At 38.6% G+C, this 18,758-nt stretch overlaps 1 protein-coding gene across 2 annotated transcripts; it reads left to right on the forward strand.

Annotated features, from left to right (window-relative positions):
* LOC139983601 (uncharacterized) lies at window positions 1-15,695 on the forward strand. Of its 2 annotated transcripts, none has more exons than XM_071997259.1 (6): window positions 1-505; window positions 8,651-8,751; window positions 10,003-10,027; window positions 11,160-11,230; window positions 11,725-11,778; window positions 12,576-15,695. In XM_071997259.1, the coding sequence occupies exons 1-6, from the start codon at window positions 412-414 to the stop codon at window positions 15,003-15,005; spliced, it is 2,775 nt and encodes a 924-aa protein (XP_071853360.1). In that variant the 5' UTR covers window positions 1-411; the 3' UTR covers window positions 15,006-15,695. The 2 variants fall into 2 exon arrangements, with proteins under 2 accessions (XP_071853360.1, XP_071853366.1); XM_071997265.1 differs by having other exon boundaries at window positions 10,006-10,027.
* Window positions 15,696-18,758: the final 3,063 nt, after the last annotated feature.

Here is an 18,758-nt window from a genome sequence, read left to right on the forward strand (position 1 = left end):
AGTAGTACAGTAATTTCGGGAATAGGAACTTCATCGGTACTCTTTTTCGCCTAGTTCCCAGAAAAATGTAGTACGGTCTTAGCTACAGTGCGTAACGATTTTTCAACAACCTAGCGCATGATCGCCTTTCATATTTACCATATGAGATCACCTGTCACGTACCAAGCATACACCATGATATGTCTATCCGTTCTGAAAGTAGCAGAAACGAAAGTGTCTTCATTTATGTCGCGATGCTTCTGCGAATATGGAACTTCATTATGTTAAGTTGCCTACCTTTCGCCGCAACTGTGTGTGACCTACAATACTTACAATACTACAATACTACTTGTATATAAGCTTGGATTGGGTGGTGAGCGTCTAAGATATATTCCGATATTATTGTAGATTGCTGTACCGGAAAGAAATATAATGGCTCAGCCTTATTCAGGTGTATCAAACGTATCTCAGTGTTGTGAAATACTCAAGTCAAACTTGAATACGCAAGAAGCAGTCGCATGGAAAGGTAAGGCAAATTTCAATTAGTTCACTTGATGCCATATGAAGAAATTAAACTATAATGTGTCGTGCAGAAAACAACGGAAATATTCATGTTAACCTCAAGCAAGTGCACTGGTCCTAACTCAGCCGTCCTCTCCTCTGGGTGACTTTCACATGGTGTGTCTAATTATATTGGCATACCTACGTACGATCCTTCAGGTTCGTATCCAAATACGGCAACAGAAGGCTCTTTCATTTGTTCGCTGCAGTGCTAAAGAGGTATAGACCCCTGCCATCAAATAGAGTTTGCTATGTTGCCTATTTGGCTTATTTAGTGTAAGATACAAAAGTATGTGAGTCGTTGTAACTCAAGGGCGTAGGAACCGGGGGGGCTGTGAAAAATATGGAGGGGCGGAAGTATCATTCCGCCCCCGGTTCGCAAGTCAGAAAACCCCTTTTTCATTTCCAAATGAGAAAAAAAATCTCATTTGGAGCACCAAATTGCATCTAAGGCCAGGTGAAAATACAAAATTAAGTTTACAAAATGGAGTGGGTGTTGAAGTGTGCCATATTGCACCAAATTGAATCTGAGGCCACCTGGAAATGCAAAAAATTCCAAAGGGGAGGGGGACACCCCCTCCCCTTAGACCCCTCCCCAGGCTGGCCATCAGTCTTCAGCCCCCCACTCAAAAGTACCTTCCTACGCCACTGTTGTAACTCAAAAGTCATCAAAACTTTGTTGAACATCTTTGTCTGTCATTACTGCTGGAATTGATCTGCGTAATTCGGTTTCATTCCCATTCCTTATTTGATTTTGTTTACGGTTTGACGAATATTCTATATGCCATTTGTGCTTGTTATGAATTTTACAGAAGCGTTAAAACTGGTCAGTGTACTAAGCACTAGTCCTAATATTGCACAGAGCGATATATCCTATTTGTGTAAGTTCCTGTTTCGTATTGCTTAAACTGCGTAAACCTCTTTGTTCTTGTTGACAATAGCAGAATATTTCTGTTTTGCATTCTTTTCATATGGTGTGGCAGATCGTTCATGTGTAAAAATATTTCCCATATTGAAAGACGGTCCCCCGGGGGGGGGGCGAATTTTGTTCCCAAACAGGTTGCAATTATGTGTAAATAGTCGCTCATGATTGGTCGGAAAACTTACGTCATCACCATAGAAACCTTCACTTTGTGATTACCAAAATCCATTCGTTGCAACGAAGATATACCAGTCCTATATGTACGGTGTTTATTCAATAGCTTCATCTCTATGTGATTTATACCCCAATGGAGATGCATATATTTCAACAGAAAAGTTGTGTAAAATAAGCCTTCATTATTCGCGCACCATTTTTTCCAGATTTAGACAGGAAAATTCAGACTAACTAGAGTCAGAATCGAGTCGCGCAATTGTTGTAACGATTCCAACTATTGCTGCTGTCATGTTTTGCGTATATTCATTCAAGACTCGTGAACTCACGTCGTGACGTTGATGTTAGTGTATCCATTTCACGAAACGAATTCCGATTTCAATTGAACGGCTCACGAATCTTGGATAACATAACCACGAACCCAATGGAATTAGCGTAAGTTTCATAAGTAAGGTTAAACATGTGAAAAAGTAAAGTTAGGACGTTTGGAAGGAAACCCCGTCACTAGAGTTAACTATAAGTGTCACAGATCAATCAACAACAAAAATTATAATCTGCTCAGTTTATAAGCACCATGTTTCAGTAACGTCAACAATCTCATTCATGTTTTCACATTTTAAGACCCGTGGACGTTATCATTGTTCTGATTCGCTGTATGTCTTCCAACTTCCAAGAGATGGTCATTAATATTGATGCTGACGTCACGAGCAATCTGATTGGCTGAAACGTCGGAATTGCAAACGTGTTTGGAAAATAAATTCGCCCGTGGGTTGTATAGCAACCTTTCCCTGACCCCCTCTAACCCCAACTGACCCGACTCCTTCCCCCACCTGCTCTCCTTAAGTCTGGCAGTAGACTACAAGACTACACTCTGCCGAGTCCGACTAAGTTCTCCCTCTCCCAGCTAGGAACTGTCACACAGCAGTGGCGAAGCTAGGGGTATTGGTCAGGAGGGGCGAGAATGGCATGTAGGGGCGCTTTCGACACTATCTAAGCGGAGCGCCACCACTGGTTGGCGCGTAGCGTACAGAAATTTTTGAGTAAAGATACTCCCTAGATCGCCTGGCTTATTTGCAGATAAACGAAGAATAAATAGGTGTCATCGCCAAATTACACCAACAAAATGTGACAAATATCAATATGTAGATGAGAGCGCAATAAAAAAGTCAATAATCGCGAATAAGTAAAAAGTGGTAAAGAGCTGAAAAGGGCGCCAGCAGTCCATTTGAGTCCGTCAGGGGGGGGGGGGCATTCGCCCCCTGACTGTATGGACGCTCCGCCACTGTCACACAGGCGACCTTTCTATGCCCTGTACACGTGGAAACCTTACAACTGTTACACAAGTTTTACACAGTCGGTTAATGACTTCTTACAAATGGTTTTATAACTATGAACAGTTGTGGTTTATGGTGCTACAAGCACACACATCAATTTAATTTTGTTATATTATGACAAAGTACAAAAATAGATACGCTAGATTATTTTCGTTTTTCTTTATTTAAATTGCTGTTGTCAGCAGTTTCACGTCAGAGTGAGAATGCATGGCAAACTATAGTTATGAAATCAGTGAAGGAAAGCGTACGGTACCTCGGAATGGTTCACAATCTGACTATAGCTGTATGGGACAAACGTACGTTATACCTATGAAGCTTAGCATATATGTACGCTCGTATACTATATAATCTTAAAGTATTATATAGACTTATGAGGTAAAGACACCCAATTCAATACATTGTATTGGACAGAGTATAGAAATCCTGCAATACATTGTATAAACACAATGTACATCAACCATGCAATTATTTGGTGACAACCCTATGTCCCGACGTCTCTATGTTCCGACGTCGCTATGTTCCGACAATACCAAATAATTCTTGGACTCATAATTTTTATTGAGCAACATTTTTTCGGACCACATTTTTTTGGGGGACTCAATTTTTTGAACCCACACTTCTTTTGGACCCACATTTCTTTGGACCTAATTTTTTTGGGGGACTCAATTTCTTTGAACACACCAAATTTTGGGTTTGAATTTTTTCTTGTCGGAGAACGATTTTGGTCCGCAAAAAAATTGGTCCGAAAACATGGTCCACAAAAATTTGGTCCCAAAAAATGTTGGTCCTAAATAATTTTGGGCCGAAAAATTTGGTCCGAAAACATGTTGGTCCGAAAAAAATGGTCCAAAAATTGTTGGTCAAAAAAATGTATGGGTCCAAAAATTATTTGGTATTGAACATAAAGATGTAACCATACAGAGTATAGACACCTTATAATACATTGTATCAACACATATAAATCAACCAAGTATTATATAGAGCATAGAGAACCTGCAATACATTGTATCAACACATATAAATCAACCAAGTATTATATAGAGCATAGAGAACCTGCAATACATTGTATCAACACTATAAATCTACCAAAGATTATATACAGTATAGAGATCCTGCAATACATTGTATCAACAATTATAAATCAACCAAGTATTATATAGAGCATAGAGAACCTGCAATACAAGGGCGTAGGAACCGGGGGGGCTGGGGGGGGGGCGCCAGCCCCCCAGTGAAAAATGTGGAGGGGCGGAAGTATCATTCCGCCCCCCGGTTCGCAAGTCAGAAAACCCCTTTTTCATTTCTAAATGAGAAAAAAAAATCTCATTTGGAGCACCAAATTGCATCTAAGGCCAGGTGAAAATACAAAATTAAGTTTACAAAATGGAGTGGGCGTTGAAGTGTGCTATATTGCACCAAATTGCATCTGAGGCCACCTGGAAATGCAAAAAAAATCCAAAGGGGAGGGGGACACCCCCTCCCCTTAGACCCCTCCCCCACGCCGGCCATCAGTCTTCAGCCCCCCCCCCCCCACTCAAAAGTACCTTCCTACGCCACTGCTGCAATACATTGCATCAACACATATAAATCTACCAAAGATATATGCAGTATAGAGATCCTGCAATACATTTGTATCAACAATTATAAATCAACCAAGTATTATATAGAGCATAGAGAACCTGCAATACATTGCATCAACACATATAAATCTACCAAAGATTATAAACAGTATAGAGAACCTGCAATACATTGTATCAACACATATAAATCAAACAAGTATTATATAGAGCATAGAGAACCTGCAATACATTGCATCAACACATATAAATCTACCGAAGATTATATACAGTATAGAGAACCTGCAATACATTGCATCAACACATATAAATCTACCAAAGATTATAAACAGTATAGAGATCTTGCAATACATTGTATCAACAATTATAAATCAACAAAGTATTATATAGAGCATAGAGAACCTGCAATACATTGCATCAACACATATAAATCTACCAAAGATTATAAACATAGAAGAGATCCTGCAATAAATTGATTGCATCACCACATGTAAATCAACCAAGTATTATATACAGTATAGAGATCCTGAAAAACATTGTATCAACACAACGCATGGAGTGTTTGCTCAGTGGTTAACACCGGTGCCTTTCAATCATAAGGTCCCCGGTTCGAGTCACTCCCAGATTAATGTATGTCGTCCAGTTACAGAGTTGTTGACAATTAACAATTCATAATCATGGACGTTAAATATGAATGTGAGAGACTGACTTCGGTCAGCTTGCGGCTTTGATAAGCCAATTAGGCTTCCTTGCGAGTTTCTGCTTGTAGTAGGATCTAATATACATACATACAACACATATAAATCTACCACCAAGTACAACACGGAATATATACAGTACAGTACATTGTACTACTCTCTATTCCAGACCCTTTTCCATACAATAGTTGTCCCATACGCTAAAGGAAGTAATTCTGGCGAACATTTACAAAACATATTGACCATCTGATTTTCTCTTCATTTCCTCATTAAAGTGAAACTTAATTAGTTTATAAACAACATTGCCAAGGGATGTGTTATTGTCGAGTTATAATCTTATTATATGAAACGTATACGTAAAGGAAGGTCGTTATTTCACTGTAGGCGTTTGTCCCCTGTATCGAACAATACTTGTTCTATTTTGGTGACATTTTTCCTTACTCTAGAGATCAAACATGATGCTACCAACTCAAAGTCATTTGTGATTCCTAAACATACTTTATGTTAATGATAATGGAGGTAAACGACAAAGGAAAACGGATATATGTATAATTGAAAACGTAATGAGTTGGAAAATCAAGAACAGTGAAAAAAAACTTCCAGCCTGATTCGAACCCAGGTCTTCCGCTTTATATGCAGACACCCTAACCACTAGGCTATGGACGCTGATTGTATGTCCAGAGGTTCGAAACCGATAAGGAAGGTCGTAATTCCATTGTAGGCGTTTGTCACATTTATCGAACAATACTAGTTCTGTTTTGGTGACATATTTGCCTTACTCTAGAGATCAAACATGATTCTAAGATATATAACAATATATAAATACAATATATATATATATATATAGAGAGAGAGAGAGAGTTAGATATATATATATATATATATATATATATATATATATATATATATATATATATATATATATATATATATATATATATATATATATATATATATATATATATATATATATATATATATATATATATATATATATATATATATATAGGAAGAACGGAAAAACTGTTAAACAACTATGCTGCATTTAGAGAAAGGCTGGATCTCGAGTGAGATACAATAATTGAATTAGGTAAGTGATTGGAAGTAAAACAGCCAATGTTTGGTTTTTGCAGAGCTTTCGAGCAAAACTAGCTCTTCTTCAGTGCATGATCACCGAAAGTGACAAGGAGTAGCAGGAATTGAAACTCTTTTATAGAGGAGATGTCGGCATGGTTGTAAGGGCAAAGCGACTTACTGATTTCTGCTGAATTGAGCAGAAGTTTTAGAAATTCGGATTATTTTAATCCGCGTCGGATTATTTTAATCCGATTCCGTCGTAATTGTAAAGGAATTGTTTTGGTTTATCTGGGACGGCAAATCGTTTCTGATGTTTAAACCGAATGGTGCCGTGGTCTTTAGGTTTAGTTCCCAGAAATTTTCTTTCGCTTTCCTAGATTTATCTGTCCAAGAATCGTTCTGGTCAGTGGCAATAACACGCAAATTCTCAATTGAATGATTTTGGAGATTGAAGTGATTTGCAACAGGTTGGTAGATCTTTTTTGTTTTGATCGCCGATCTATGTTGTGTCATTCTCATTCTTAGAGTGTTTTTTGACTCTCCAATGTATTGTAAGTTACAAATATTGAGTAGATGAGGTAAATGACATTTTTGGATAGGCAGTTAATTTTGTGCCGAATTTGGAACGTGCGTTTGGTTTGGTTGCTCTGAAAGGCCCCGGTCGAATCGACAAGTAAGCACGTTTTGCAATTTTGTGTACAGGGCGATGATCCTGTAGTTTCTGTTATGCTTTCCCCTAATGGGGTGTCATCCCGAAAGGATGCCCGAACTAAGATATCCCGTAGGTTGCTGGGTCTTTTAAAAGCGATGACAGGTAATTCTGGGAATACTGATTTCAGGCGTTCGGTGCCTTGAAGTAGGTGAAAATTCTTCTGAATGATATTAGCCAGTGGTGGGAGACCAGGGTGGAATTCAGTAACCAATGGTACCCTTTTGGAACTGGTTTGACGAGTTTTGTACGTCAATGTTTCGGTACGGGGTTTGCTTTTAGCCTTTTTGATGGCATTTTCAATAGTACCCCGAAAATACTGTCTGTTTAGAAGGTGTTGTGACAGTTCTTTAGTGCGTGAATCAAAATCGACTTCAGAGGAGCAAATGCGTCGAATGCGCAACGCTTGACTGTACGGAATATTTCTGGTACTGTGACGTGGATGGCAACTGCTTGGTAAGAGGTAGTTGTGCTTGTTCGTGGGTTTATTGAACAAGTTTGTTTTGAGTGAACCATTTTGTAGGGTCACGGTGGTGTCCAGAAAGTGAACGCCAAGTCCAGAAAAATCAGCAGTGAGTTTGATAGTGTGATGAAACGAGTTTATGTCATCAATGAAGAGTTTTAGATTTGCTTCACCATGGGTCCATATCATAAAGATATCGTCAATGTAACGTAACCACGTGTGTGGTTTCAAGTTTTGTCGAGATAAAAATTCTTTCTCGAAGTTTCCCATAAAGATGTTGGCAAAAGACGGTGCCATTTTGGTACCCATTGCGGTGCCATGAATTTGGAGGTAGTGTTTGTTGCCAAATACCAGATTATTGTTGGTCAAGATGAGTTGCATTAATTCCGCCAATTCTTTCTTCGTGGGGGTTTTGCCACGTAATATATATATATATATATATATATATATATATATATATATATATATAACCGTATATATATATATAACCGTATATATATATATAACCGTATATATATATATATATATATATATATATCTAAGTTTAAAAAAGGGTAACAATTCCCAGATCTGTGCCCTGATTCAGACCTAGGTCCCAAGTAATCGAAACATGCATCCGACGACAGAATAAGATATATGTCATAAACCGCATGCCTATGTACATGGTCTACGAAATTTTCATATGGATGATCGCGATTTTATTGTTTTTTTGTTGTTGTTGTATTGTAGTTGTGGAAAAGTCCATATTCCTGACAATATCGGTATTTTAAAAGCAGTTGAGCGATATTTGGTTTTCGTTATACCGATTGACTTATGTATAAGACACATGAAGTCACACGTGGCACTGTATACAATACGCTCATATACCGTTTGCTCACATGCAGGAGAGCACGTAATTACGTTTCCCATATTACAAAGTACACGGTGCCACCTTTGAATTCTTTTCTACACTCCTTGTTAACAAATCGGTAAATGCTTTGCCTGGAACAAAAGTGTTTTTTAAGTTCACAGAATAACATGTTCCAGAGCAAAATGCGCATTTATCTGTGCACGTCGGGCAATCATGAAACGGCAAAGTGCCACATGAATTTGGGAACCTTTACGAACGAATCTATGACCAGCGGCAAGTTTTGCGTCAACTATTTTTTTTTTTTTTTTGCAGTCAAGGATCTGCAAGCAAAGCTTGTCATCAGAGACAATGCCATCAAGAAATATTACGTGGAATTAAATCATTTATGGGAGGCAGTCCGGCGTCGTAGTCAGGTATGATACATTATTGTAAGAAAATTATGATGAACATAATTAACATTCCTTCTAACTAACAATTTAGTTGGGTTAACGTACAACTATCAAGTGAACCAAATCGATCGATATAAATTTGCTGTGTTTTTTTTTCACTCGATAACAATCAAGTTTCGTGCCGTGTCTCTGTGTTACATTGGTTGCATCAGGCGCGGATCCAGAGGGAGGGGGGGGGGGGGGGGTTCGGGGGTCCGAACCCCCTTGCTTTTAGCCAAAAAAAGAGAGAGATAAATTAGAGTGAAAAAAGAGAGAGAGAAAAAATTATTAAATTAAACGCCAATTTTAAACATGTAGGACGTCAGAAGGGCGGTTATCCCTACAAGTCAGCCAGGTGTGTCTTTCTGTCAAACGAACTATAGTGTGCACGCGTGCTACACGTGCCAAAAATGCCTAACAATCTCAATTTTCGAATTATACATGAGCAAACCCCCCACCCTTCCAGAATCCTGGATCCGGCCCTGCATCAAACAGTGATGAAGGAACGGGAGGGAGATTGGGGGCTAAAGGCATTATGATTTTTGTATCATCTCAACTCATCTGATATGTATTACCATATTTCATAGATTGTTTTTTCTCAACAATTGAGAAATTGCAGACATGAGAACCATATTTTCAGGCTAGGTACATGCAGCTTAGAATACTCGGGAAGTGCCGTTTCCGGCCATCTGGGGGGTTTGTAAAGCCAAATATGTTATCGTACGATCCTTGCCAACCGACGGTGGCGCTCCGCTTAGATAGTCTTACGTTCAGGAGCGGCTGGACCAGTCAGACCCTCCTGTCACAAATCCTTCATCCGCCCCTGGTATTGGTGGGATTAAAGAGTTGTATATGATCTGCAGTCATATACTGCAGCTTTTCAAATTCGCGGAACTAGATAGGACCGATATAACGGCGTCAGCTGTTAATTGTGGGCGCGGCTTATATAACCAAATTCTTTGTTCGGAGTGTGCGTGATTGTAAAAAATTTCCCGGGAAGTGTCACAGCATGCACAAGTAGACCTTTAGATGAATCGTTTTTGATAATTATTTCTTTTATAAACAAGTTTCTGTTTGTATTTGTTAATGCCATATTCAACCTTATGGAGTCGAGAAAGAAGCTTTAACATAGATGACTCAAAGTGGTAATAAAACACCTCTCTCATTCTCCTATACTATCGGCGACAGACACGTACTGATATGTCTTTGTCATTTCTTGTTCTATTTCGTATATAGCAGGAATCCGAACACGAAGACAGAGGTGAGTAGTAGATTTATAATCCATATCAAACATACAAGATCATAACACATAGCGTTATAGAAATAATCAGTACATCGTAATGTCAGCCATGTCAGTTCACCAAAACTGGCGGTTGATGAAAAGGATTTCAGAAGCAACAATTGCTCCATTGTTTTGTGGATGAAAGAAATACTTCAAATGATACTTATTGATAGACAATCAACTTTTAAACAATAAGTATTATGAAGGCGTATACCTCATGTGTACTTTTCATTTGTGTTTATATCATTTCGACGCTACCCAAAGTAATATCATGATCCATTGCTTATGAAACTTGCATCTAACGCCTTAATCTGGTAAATGGAAACTCAACTTTTCCAGTTTTAGCCTCCCAGTGAAACACCTAAGGCAGAGAAAATCTTCTACTGCCTTTTGTGTTGGCGCATAGGGGCGCCATGAAACCAAACATGCACAGGTAATATGTGTAACAGAATACTTCAAGGAGTTTTTAATGAGCTTGAAATATCTTGTATCATGCAATCCTTTCGATAAAAACAGGGAGGAGTTTGTACGGGATGCGTTATTCCGGGTGATCAGTCTACGGATAGACTGCACGTAATTAACCAAGAAGAATTTTTGCGACTTGGCGAGAGGGTGGGGTGTGGTGGGGTGAGAAGGGGGGGGGTAAGCGAACGTTCGCCTTTCACCTTTGTGTGAAAATTGATGGCGCAAAAAAAGAAAAAAAGTGATGATAGATTTGAAGTTAAATGGCAACTTGCCTTGAAAGATCAGACCAATTGAACTACTGTTACTTTCTGTGCACAAATTAGAATAGCTACATGTAGCAAAATTATCCCGAGAAAGTTTTCGTAAATTTTGTACAAACTACAAATGCCGACAATTTTGTTAATCCACCCGGACGCCAATATGTAAGATAGGAAGAAGAACGAGGATGTTTCCAAGGATATTCGGAGGTATGGTAACCCTAGCAATGGTCGATGAGTTTCAATGAAAGATTCAACAAAAGGTAGTTCACTACATTCGAGTCCATTCAATACGCTCGTATGGAACTGAGGTTCAAGTAAGTCACAACGGCAGTCAGAAGTATATATACTTTCTTAGTTTTATTCTATTTTTATGATCGTCTTTTTAGATGAGAGTGATGATGAGCTCGATGAAGACGAGTTCAAAGAAAACTTGGAGGAGATCCAAAAGGAGAAAATGGTAAATCAATTACATATCGTATACATTGCGCCATTCGAGTTTATGCCTTAATAGATTCGTGTAATCAGTGACATAGCAAGGAGCAACCTGGTCCCGGTGCAGCAATAGAAATGTGCATCCCCCACTCCAAAGGGAAAGTCATCGTTCACCCAAACCAAAGAATCGCTTGGGCTAGGCTTTTTTAGTTAAACTATTTCACACCTCTAGGCGCGGCTATAGATATGGCATTCCCCAGTAAGTTTTAAATACATTTGCGACGCCGGTTTGAAGGTAATCCCAGTGGACAGGTAAATCTGGTGCACTGTAGTACACCGGGCGTGACTGTTTGAATTGTGCACACTTGGGTGTGTGTTGTGGCAAGTTACTAGTGACCAGGATTAATAATTGTAAAAGTTGTAAGAAGGCGTTGATTCAAGAAAGAGAACCACCACAGTACAATATATATTTATATGTATACAAGTAACAGTGCATACATAAATATTTATTATTTTCAGGTTGCTGTAAGAGAAGTTACTTCTGGGATGGCTCATCTAAGAAAGGAATATACGGTGAATATAAATATAACTTAGTATTGGAAATAAGTGGAACTTTACGTCATCATTATGACGTCAATTACTTTCTAATGATGTTTAACATGTTCTGATATATTCATATTGCAGTTTAATGAATAAAAAACCAAGCATTGGTTAAAGTGACCTTTAAACGAGCATCTCCTTTCATTGTGTGATTGAAAGCATATCTCGAATACCTCTCCAAACAAGCTCAGATCGATATCGTTTGGCGTTTGCGATATCTTAATGTTTAAATTCACACGATGAGAACCAAGTTATGTCGATACTAAATGGCATATATAATTAAAGTGCTTTTGTATAAGAAAAAAAGAGAGAGAGAAAACAGTTTAAGAGATCAGTACTATAGCAGCTTGTTCAAAAAAAAGTTTTGCCAGTGAAATAATCGCGAATACCTTGAAAGGAAACAAGGTTAAAGGGTTAAAAGGTTACGGTTGTCAGTTTTCCGCGCCAGTATTCGCATAAGGCCATAACGCTGTCTGCCAAATCCGTCCTGTTCTGTGCTGCTGCTGCTGCTGCTATGGTTACCTCCCAGTTCCTCCACCCTGCCCTACTACTTTCCTTCTCTAGTTCAGTAGCATTGGCATTTATTAAATATAGTTGATAGTTTAACTTTGGCTCCTTTAATGTAAATTGCAATCTTAAATTGGTTACATGTAACAATACACCATCGTCATTAAACATTCACCGAAGTCTACCGGCCACTGTCCTATCATGTGATTCTTAAAAATGTTAAGACCAACTAAGTATAAATTTATTTGCATTTGCTTCTACAGGATACTGTATTTTGTCCGTTGACCGAAGCCGCTCGGCATCATTCGAAGTTTTCTTCCTCGCCTTTGCGTTTTGATGGCATTCAAATAAAGCTTAGCAATAATGCCTCTATAATATCGTTCAAGGAAGGGTCCGAATATTATTTGAAAGAATATTTTCCAGGTGAAACTACTTATCGCATACCTGTTGGTTATAACAAGAGCAAAAAAGAAGCAAAAGTTCCAAAAAAAGATTTTGGAAATCGCCAGCTTTCTCACATCCCCGACGAAGATATTGACAACAAAAACTCACCAATTCTAAGTCAAAGAAAAGGTAACATCGCTAACGAGAACATAGCAAGTTGCTTTGAGAAGTGGGGTAAAGAAAAAGAGAAGACAATGATGATATTTACGGATTTGAGGATTCCAGACCAAAACGTTCATTGTCCTGCAGGTTTTGTAAGTACGAATGGGGATTTCGACGTTTTAGTCCTATGCGATGAATTTATCCTTCTCTGCCAAGTTAAGGGAGTAGATACAATCAGCGGGGATAGTAACAAGAGTAGTAAATTAAAAGAAGCTTGGGAGCAATCTAACAAAGATCTTCTTCGCTTTGGTGAAGCCACAAGAGATTTGTCGTTCATTTTCAATCTTCCGATGCACACCGCTATCGCCGTGCCGAATTTGAACTCCGGCAACCTGGAGGCGTTGGGTGTTTGCAAGTATCACTGCCGATTCATACTCTGTAAGTGTGATATGGAACCCTTTTCTAAGTTTGATGTTTGGATATCCAATATTATTAACCCAAACAACAGAGAACTTACAAAGATTTCGGAAGAAGACTATCAAACCCTATGTGCCAGATTTGTCGGTTTAATTTCAAAAGTACCAATACCCACGGAACGACAGATGATCATAGACACTGATGAGATCGTTAATCCAAAATACTACGTTAATTGCAAAAGAAAACTCTATGCAATCTTAACACCAGACCAACATCAGATAGTTCACGCTGACAAAAAATTAGCAATAATTCGCGGTGAATTTGGAACTGGTAAAAGCCTGGTTTTGTTGGCTAAAGTGTTGAGAATTTTGGAAGACGCGAACAATACATCTCAACCGATGATAATATCCCTGGCCAGCATCGGCAATGATGGACACTGCTATCACAAGACGAAGTTTGAAGTTGTACATCACCTTAAGGGAATAATTACTTTGCCCCCTGAGAAACAAGACAAAATTGTGTTCAATTTCAGCGACCTGATCAGCGATTACTTTCGTTCGAATAATTTGGTAAGAGATGAAGTAGGAACATTGGTTACTCCTGAGCTATTTTGCGGAATTTTATCGTCAAAGATCAACACAGCAAAACAGGACGTTCATTTTTTCTTCGATGAAGTTCCGTCGTGTTTTTTGGAGAAATGCGAGTCTGTATTTGGAGAATTCGTCACAAATTTTCCTAACAGTTATATGTGGTTGGCTATAGCCCCTCATTCGTCAAAACCAACACAACCACTTCATCTGAAGTATGAAGCTGTGATCGATAGGTTGATCAAAAAAGGTTATGATGATGCGCGGCTGAATAGGAGCATGCGTATTCCAAAGAATGTCTTCAACCTTGTTCGGTGTATGCAAGAGAACGAATGCCCTGACTTGGATGCCATTTCCTGTGGTCATGTTATTCCTGGTCCAAAACCGCTTTTCTTTGAGGTCCCGAAATGCATTTGCCAACATGCGAAAAGGAAAATTAATTTTGACGATATACTAAGGTGTAAATGCATCGAACAAAGATTTTCCGTCACTATTCAAAATGTGATGACGAAATGTGAATTAGTTGGTAAAGATGAACCACTTCATTCATCGAAATGTACTATTTTAATTAGCACTATCCTAGGTTCAAAACTTACAAAACCATTAATTGGCTTATTAAGAAAGGCATGTGCCTCGTTGAAAATAAGACTTAATATCAACATTGTTAGTTTGTTTGCTGGGGACTCACGGGCCTCTGACGACAAATGTGATAGTCCGGCTGACATTGAATTACGGGTGTTCGATCAGTATACATTCATGGGTTGCGAGAATGCTCTCATTATTGTCATTGATCCATACAGCTTGTTTCAGTGTGGTAAAGGAAATCATTGGACACACTCGATGAACGTCTTCACACGTACCACATCGCAGCACGTTCACGTCTATTGGCCCAAGGATGAAGGTCTTGCAATGTGGCGTGGAGATTTGGACTCCCAGGATGCTCTGACGGCAAGTCGCAAATATCTCACAGAAGAAGAAAAATACGCTCGGTTTGAATTTACCGAAAGTGGACGAAAAAGCACAGAGGATATAGTCGAGAAGTTGGTCGAAACGAATCTAATCATCAAGATGCCTGTTTCAATGGACGAGGAAACAATTTCTGTGTTACAGAGTGATATTAAAGCAATGAGTTTCAAAGGATGAATTTTACTCTGAACAAGAAATAATCATGTACATTTTCCAAAGAGATCTTTGAATTTACTAAAGTTTTCAAATTTTACCTACTTAATACTCAGATCAAAGGTCACATTCTATAACAAAAAAAACGCAACGTACTATTATTGGGGTATCTGAGGTGGCTAGACCCTCTAAATCTGAGTACTTGGGACTATACATCGATGACAGTTTGACTATTATTGCCATGTCTCACAGCTATTATCCAATGTATATTGTATTGAATCTCGTTTGACTTATGGTGCTTTCATTAACCAAAATGTAAAAGAGAATTATTTTCAATACTAATATTGTACCACATGTGATCTATACTGTACCTGTCTGGTCCGGAAGAATAACCGAAGTTTCTTTAAAAAAAAAACATCAGCTATATCTAAAATATGTGGGAAATGTACGCTTTTGGTTGTTTAAAAAATTGTTACATTTGTTGACAAATTCAAAAAATATGATCGAAATGTTCAAAGGTTTTGTTGTAAAACATCCAAACACTGCAATTTATGACGCAGGATGCACAGAGGATCCATTTTGCCGCGACGTTTGGAGATGATTCTGTGGTTTGCCTAAATTCAATTATGTAATGAAAGCAACTCTCTGCCAATCAGGATGTATTTCTTCGTCTGCATCAAATTAATTTGATGAACATTATATATATATATATATATATATATATATATAGATAAATAGATATATATATATATCTATATATAGATATAGATATATATATATATATATAGATATAGATATATATATATATTCATTATATACAGACATAGATTTTAATTAACTCACACCATAATCCAGTGCGGTCACTTTACCAATCTAGGATGCAGACCTACTTTATAGTCTGAGCTTCTATCCATAATGGTCCATGTCCCTGCCTACATCAGTCGGTATTTATGAACCCCCCTCCCCTACCATTTTGAAATCCTGTGGACGCCACTGAAATTAGCTATTTTACTGCTGGAATAAGTATAACGCTTGGATAAGTACCTGCGGTAAATCTATTGAGATGTGAACATTCATAATATCATGGAGCCATTCCACTCAGTTTATTGATATACCAACACCTTTTACATCGATTAGGTTCACTTCTTCGCATATGCAAAGATAATTGAATACAAAAATGCATGCTATACAAATTTATCCTTCCTAGAACAAGACTCCTTTAGTTGCTACAATATTATTTGATATTAATTACATGGATCATTTGATTATAGAGCAACATGTTGAGTACTTGTACTCATACTAGTACCTTGGCAAAATGTCCCGAGTACCAGGATGAGTACAAGGCCCTGAGTACAATTACAAAGCCGTATAAGTACGAGAGCATAAAGTTAACTTTCCTGAACTAAAAAACACCTAGACTCCAGTACGATTACTGATTAGAGTACCACAATTCTGCTCTCTTCGGTATAGGGTTTTTTAAATCATCATCATCATATATGCTTAAAACGCTACCTGTCTACGTTACATTGCACCTATCCTACTTGTCAACGTCTTAATTGGTGTTTACCAAGTATTGCGTTCTCGTATTTCATCTTCAACCGATGGTCCTGTGCCTTACTACATCTTTCAAACACGTCATATTCATGACGTGTTCGATCACGATACTTCCTTCTCTCTTGAAGTTTGGGGTCGGTCAAAAAAGAAGGCAGACAAGTGCTCAACTTTCTCCATAAACCTTTTTTGTTCAATTTATTTCTTATCATAAAAGCTAGAGTGAACAATAGCCCATGAAGATGGACATAAGTCAAGAGCTAATATAGGCTGCGAGGCACTACAAGAGAAATCCATAAAATTGTTCGGCCTTCTCTCTCGCTGAGGTGTAGACTTGGTGCTGAACCTCCAACACATGTATGTCAGCATGATTGTACTCCTTTCCAGCTGCTGTGAATTTATCCTTGTTTACCCTGGTGTTGTTCGTGTTTAGGTTCCTGAATAAGCGGCGTTTCCTGGTTCCTGTTTGTATGCAGTGGTCGTCAAACCATACCTTGTCACCAATCTTCTTGGATACAAGCTACCCTGTTATCTAAATCTCCGTAGCATCACTGATGATGGTGGTGGCGTTGAAGTGCAGGCTTCCTCTCGGTCAGTAGATCGAACGACAAGAGACCAGTCTGCATATGCAAGGAAGCCTCTCGTTCCCCAGCAATCAGCCTTTCCATACTGCCAAACTTTGCGCTTACATGGTTTGTCTCTTTAGAGTGGCACATTCAGCTTTACAAAGACGGGGTTGTGGTCCGACGGTCCAAGTCTTGCGTATATACTACAAGTAGCATCTAGATCAGTCATGACCAAGTCAAGAATCTGGTCTTCTCTGGTAGGTTCTTTGACACTCTGTTAGTCCCAGAGTGACAAGGGAGGAGCTATTTAGATGGCAACTCCCTGCTGTGACGTTACTGAAGGAAAATAAAATAGGGACAGTTACTTAACTTTGACTGAATTTCCAAGAAATGAAAGGGACATTCTGCTGGCAGACAATATTTTCCACCAGATGATTGGTTCCTGACCATTGAAGTTGTCATAACTGGTAAACGTGTCGGAACTAGTCGGAACCAATACCTTTCTAAACTATACTCCAACATCATGCTCTCAAAGCACTGCTATTGACAGTACAAACAGTTCCTAACCTCGATCTGATAGAAACATGATATTTATACTGCTCATTCTGACATTACGAGTGCTCTGACGTGGGACATGATACTACAGTATAGACAGAATGTCCAAATTGGGTGCTTTTTGGCCATGACCCTATGAATATTAATGATGTTATGGTGACAATGGTAAAAAGTTTTACATTGCAAAATTTTGGGGGCGAATCTGTTGGGCCCAATATGTTTTTGGCCCAAATGTTTGGGGACTCATTTTTAGAGGACAACTATATGTTTGAGCCACTTTGTTTGCGCCAACTATTTTTGGGACCATGTAGGCGCTAAAGATTATTGGGCCCATTTTTGAGGGGGGGGGGGGGAATTGGTCAAAATTTAAAAATTGCAATTACTCTACAACCTTACATCAGATTGTATCCAAACTTGCAGTACAGCTGTTTGTTAGTAGCTGGTACATGTGGGCATAAAATATTATGATATTGGCTGTTGACATACTAAACTATTCCGGAAAGTCATGAATCACAGAGCCCAGGCTACAAAGGTTGTGCCACGGTGACCGTAAAGCGTTTAGTCTACTGGCCATAACTTCTTTGAGGCAATACTAGCAAAATAAACTAATAGTGGAATTTCCTGTTGGCAGATTGCCAAGAAAAGTGTTAACATCAATGTCAAGTAAAATGGTACAGTATGAAACAGGAGCGGACATCGAGTTGCAACAAAACCATTGCAGTATGTCTCGAGCCCTGTATTAGGGGTTAAATATTTCTTTTGGGTAAATTGAGCAAACATGTTTTTTTTCCAGAGTTGTTGCAACAATTTTACGAACAAAAAGTCGACATATCTTCTAGAATAATACTGTTAGTTTTAGGTATTCCATTTTAATTGCTTTCAGTTTGTAAACTATGGACGATTTTGTTTACTTGAAGGATTTGTTTACGTTACCCCGCGACAGTCGTAGCATCCAAAATATTGCTTTTCAGAGACGAACAATGATTTCCCTGCGCAGTGCATTGACTTTTTCAAAGCTGGTAAACGTCGGCTGTATCGGGAAAGTCCCGGTAGAAAATAGTACCTGTGCGCTACTTGGACGATGCACGTGACGAAAAGACTCACT

Source organism: Apostichopus japonicus, chromosome 2, assembly GCF_037975245.1.
Source record: "Apostichopus japonicus isolate 1M-3 chromosome 2, ASM3797524v1, whole genome shotgun sequence".
Lineage (NCBI taxonomy): Eukaryota > Metazoa > Echinodermata > Holothuroidea > Aspidochirotida > Stichopodidae > Apostichopus > Apostichopus japonicus.

What these genes read in the sequence shown, in the direction of transcription:
- LOC139983601 (XM_071997259.1), top strand. Translation starts at nt 412, where the DNA reads ATGGCTCAGCCTTATTCAGGTGTATCAAACGTATCTCAGTGTTGTGAA. An exon ending in AGAAGCAGTCGCATGGAAAG is followed by an intron (nt 506 to 8,650) that starts GTAAGGCAAATT and finishes TTTTTTTTGCAG; the next exon opens with TCAAGGATCTGCAAGCAAAG. An exon ending in ATCCGAACACGAAGACAGAG is followed by an intron (nt 10,028 to 11,159) that starts GTGAGTAGTAGA and finishes TCGTCTTTTTAG; the next exon opens with ATGAGAGTGATGATGAGCTC.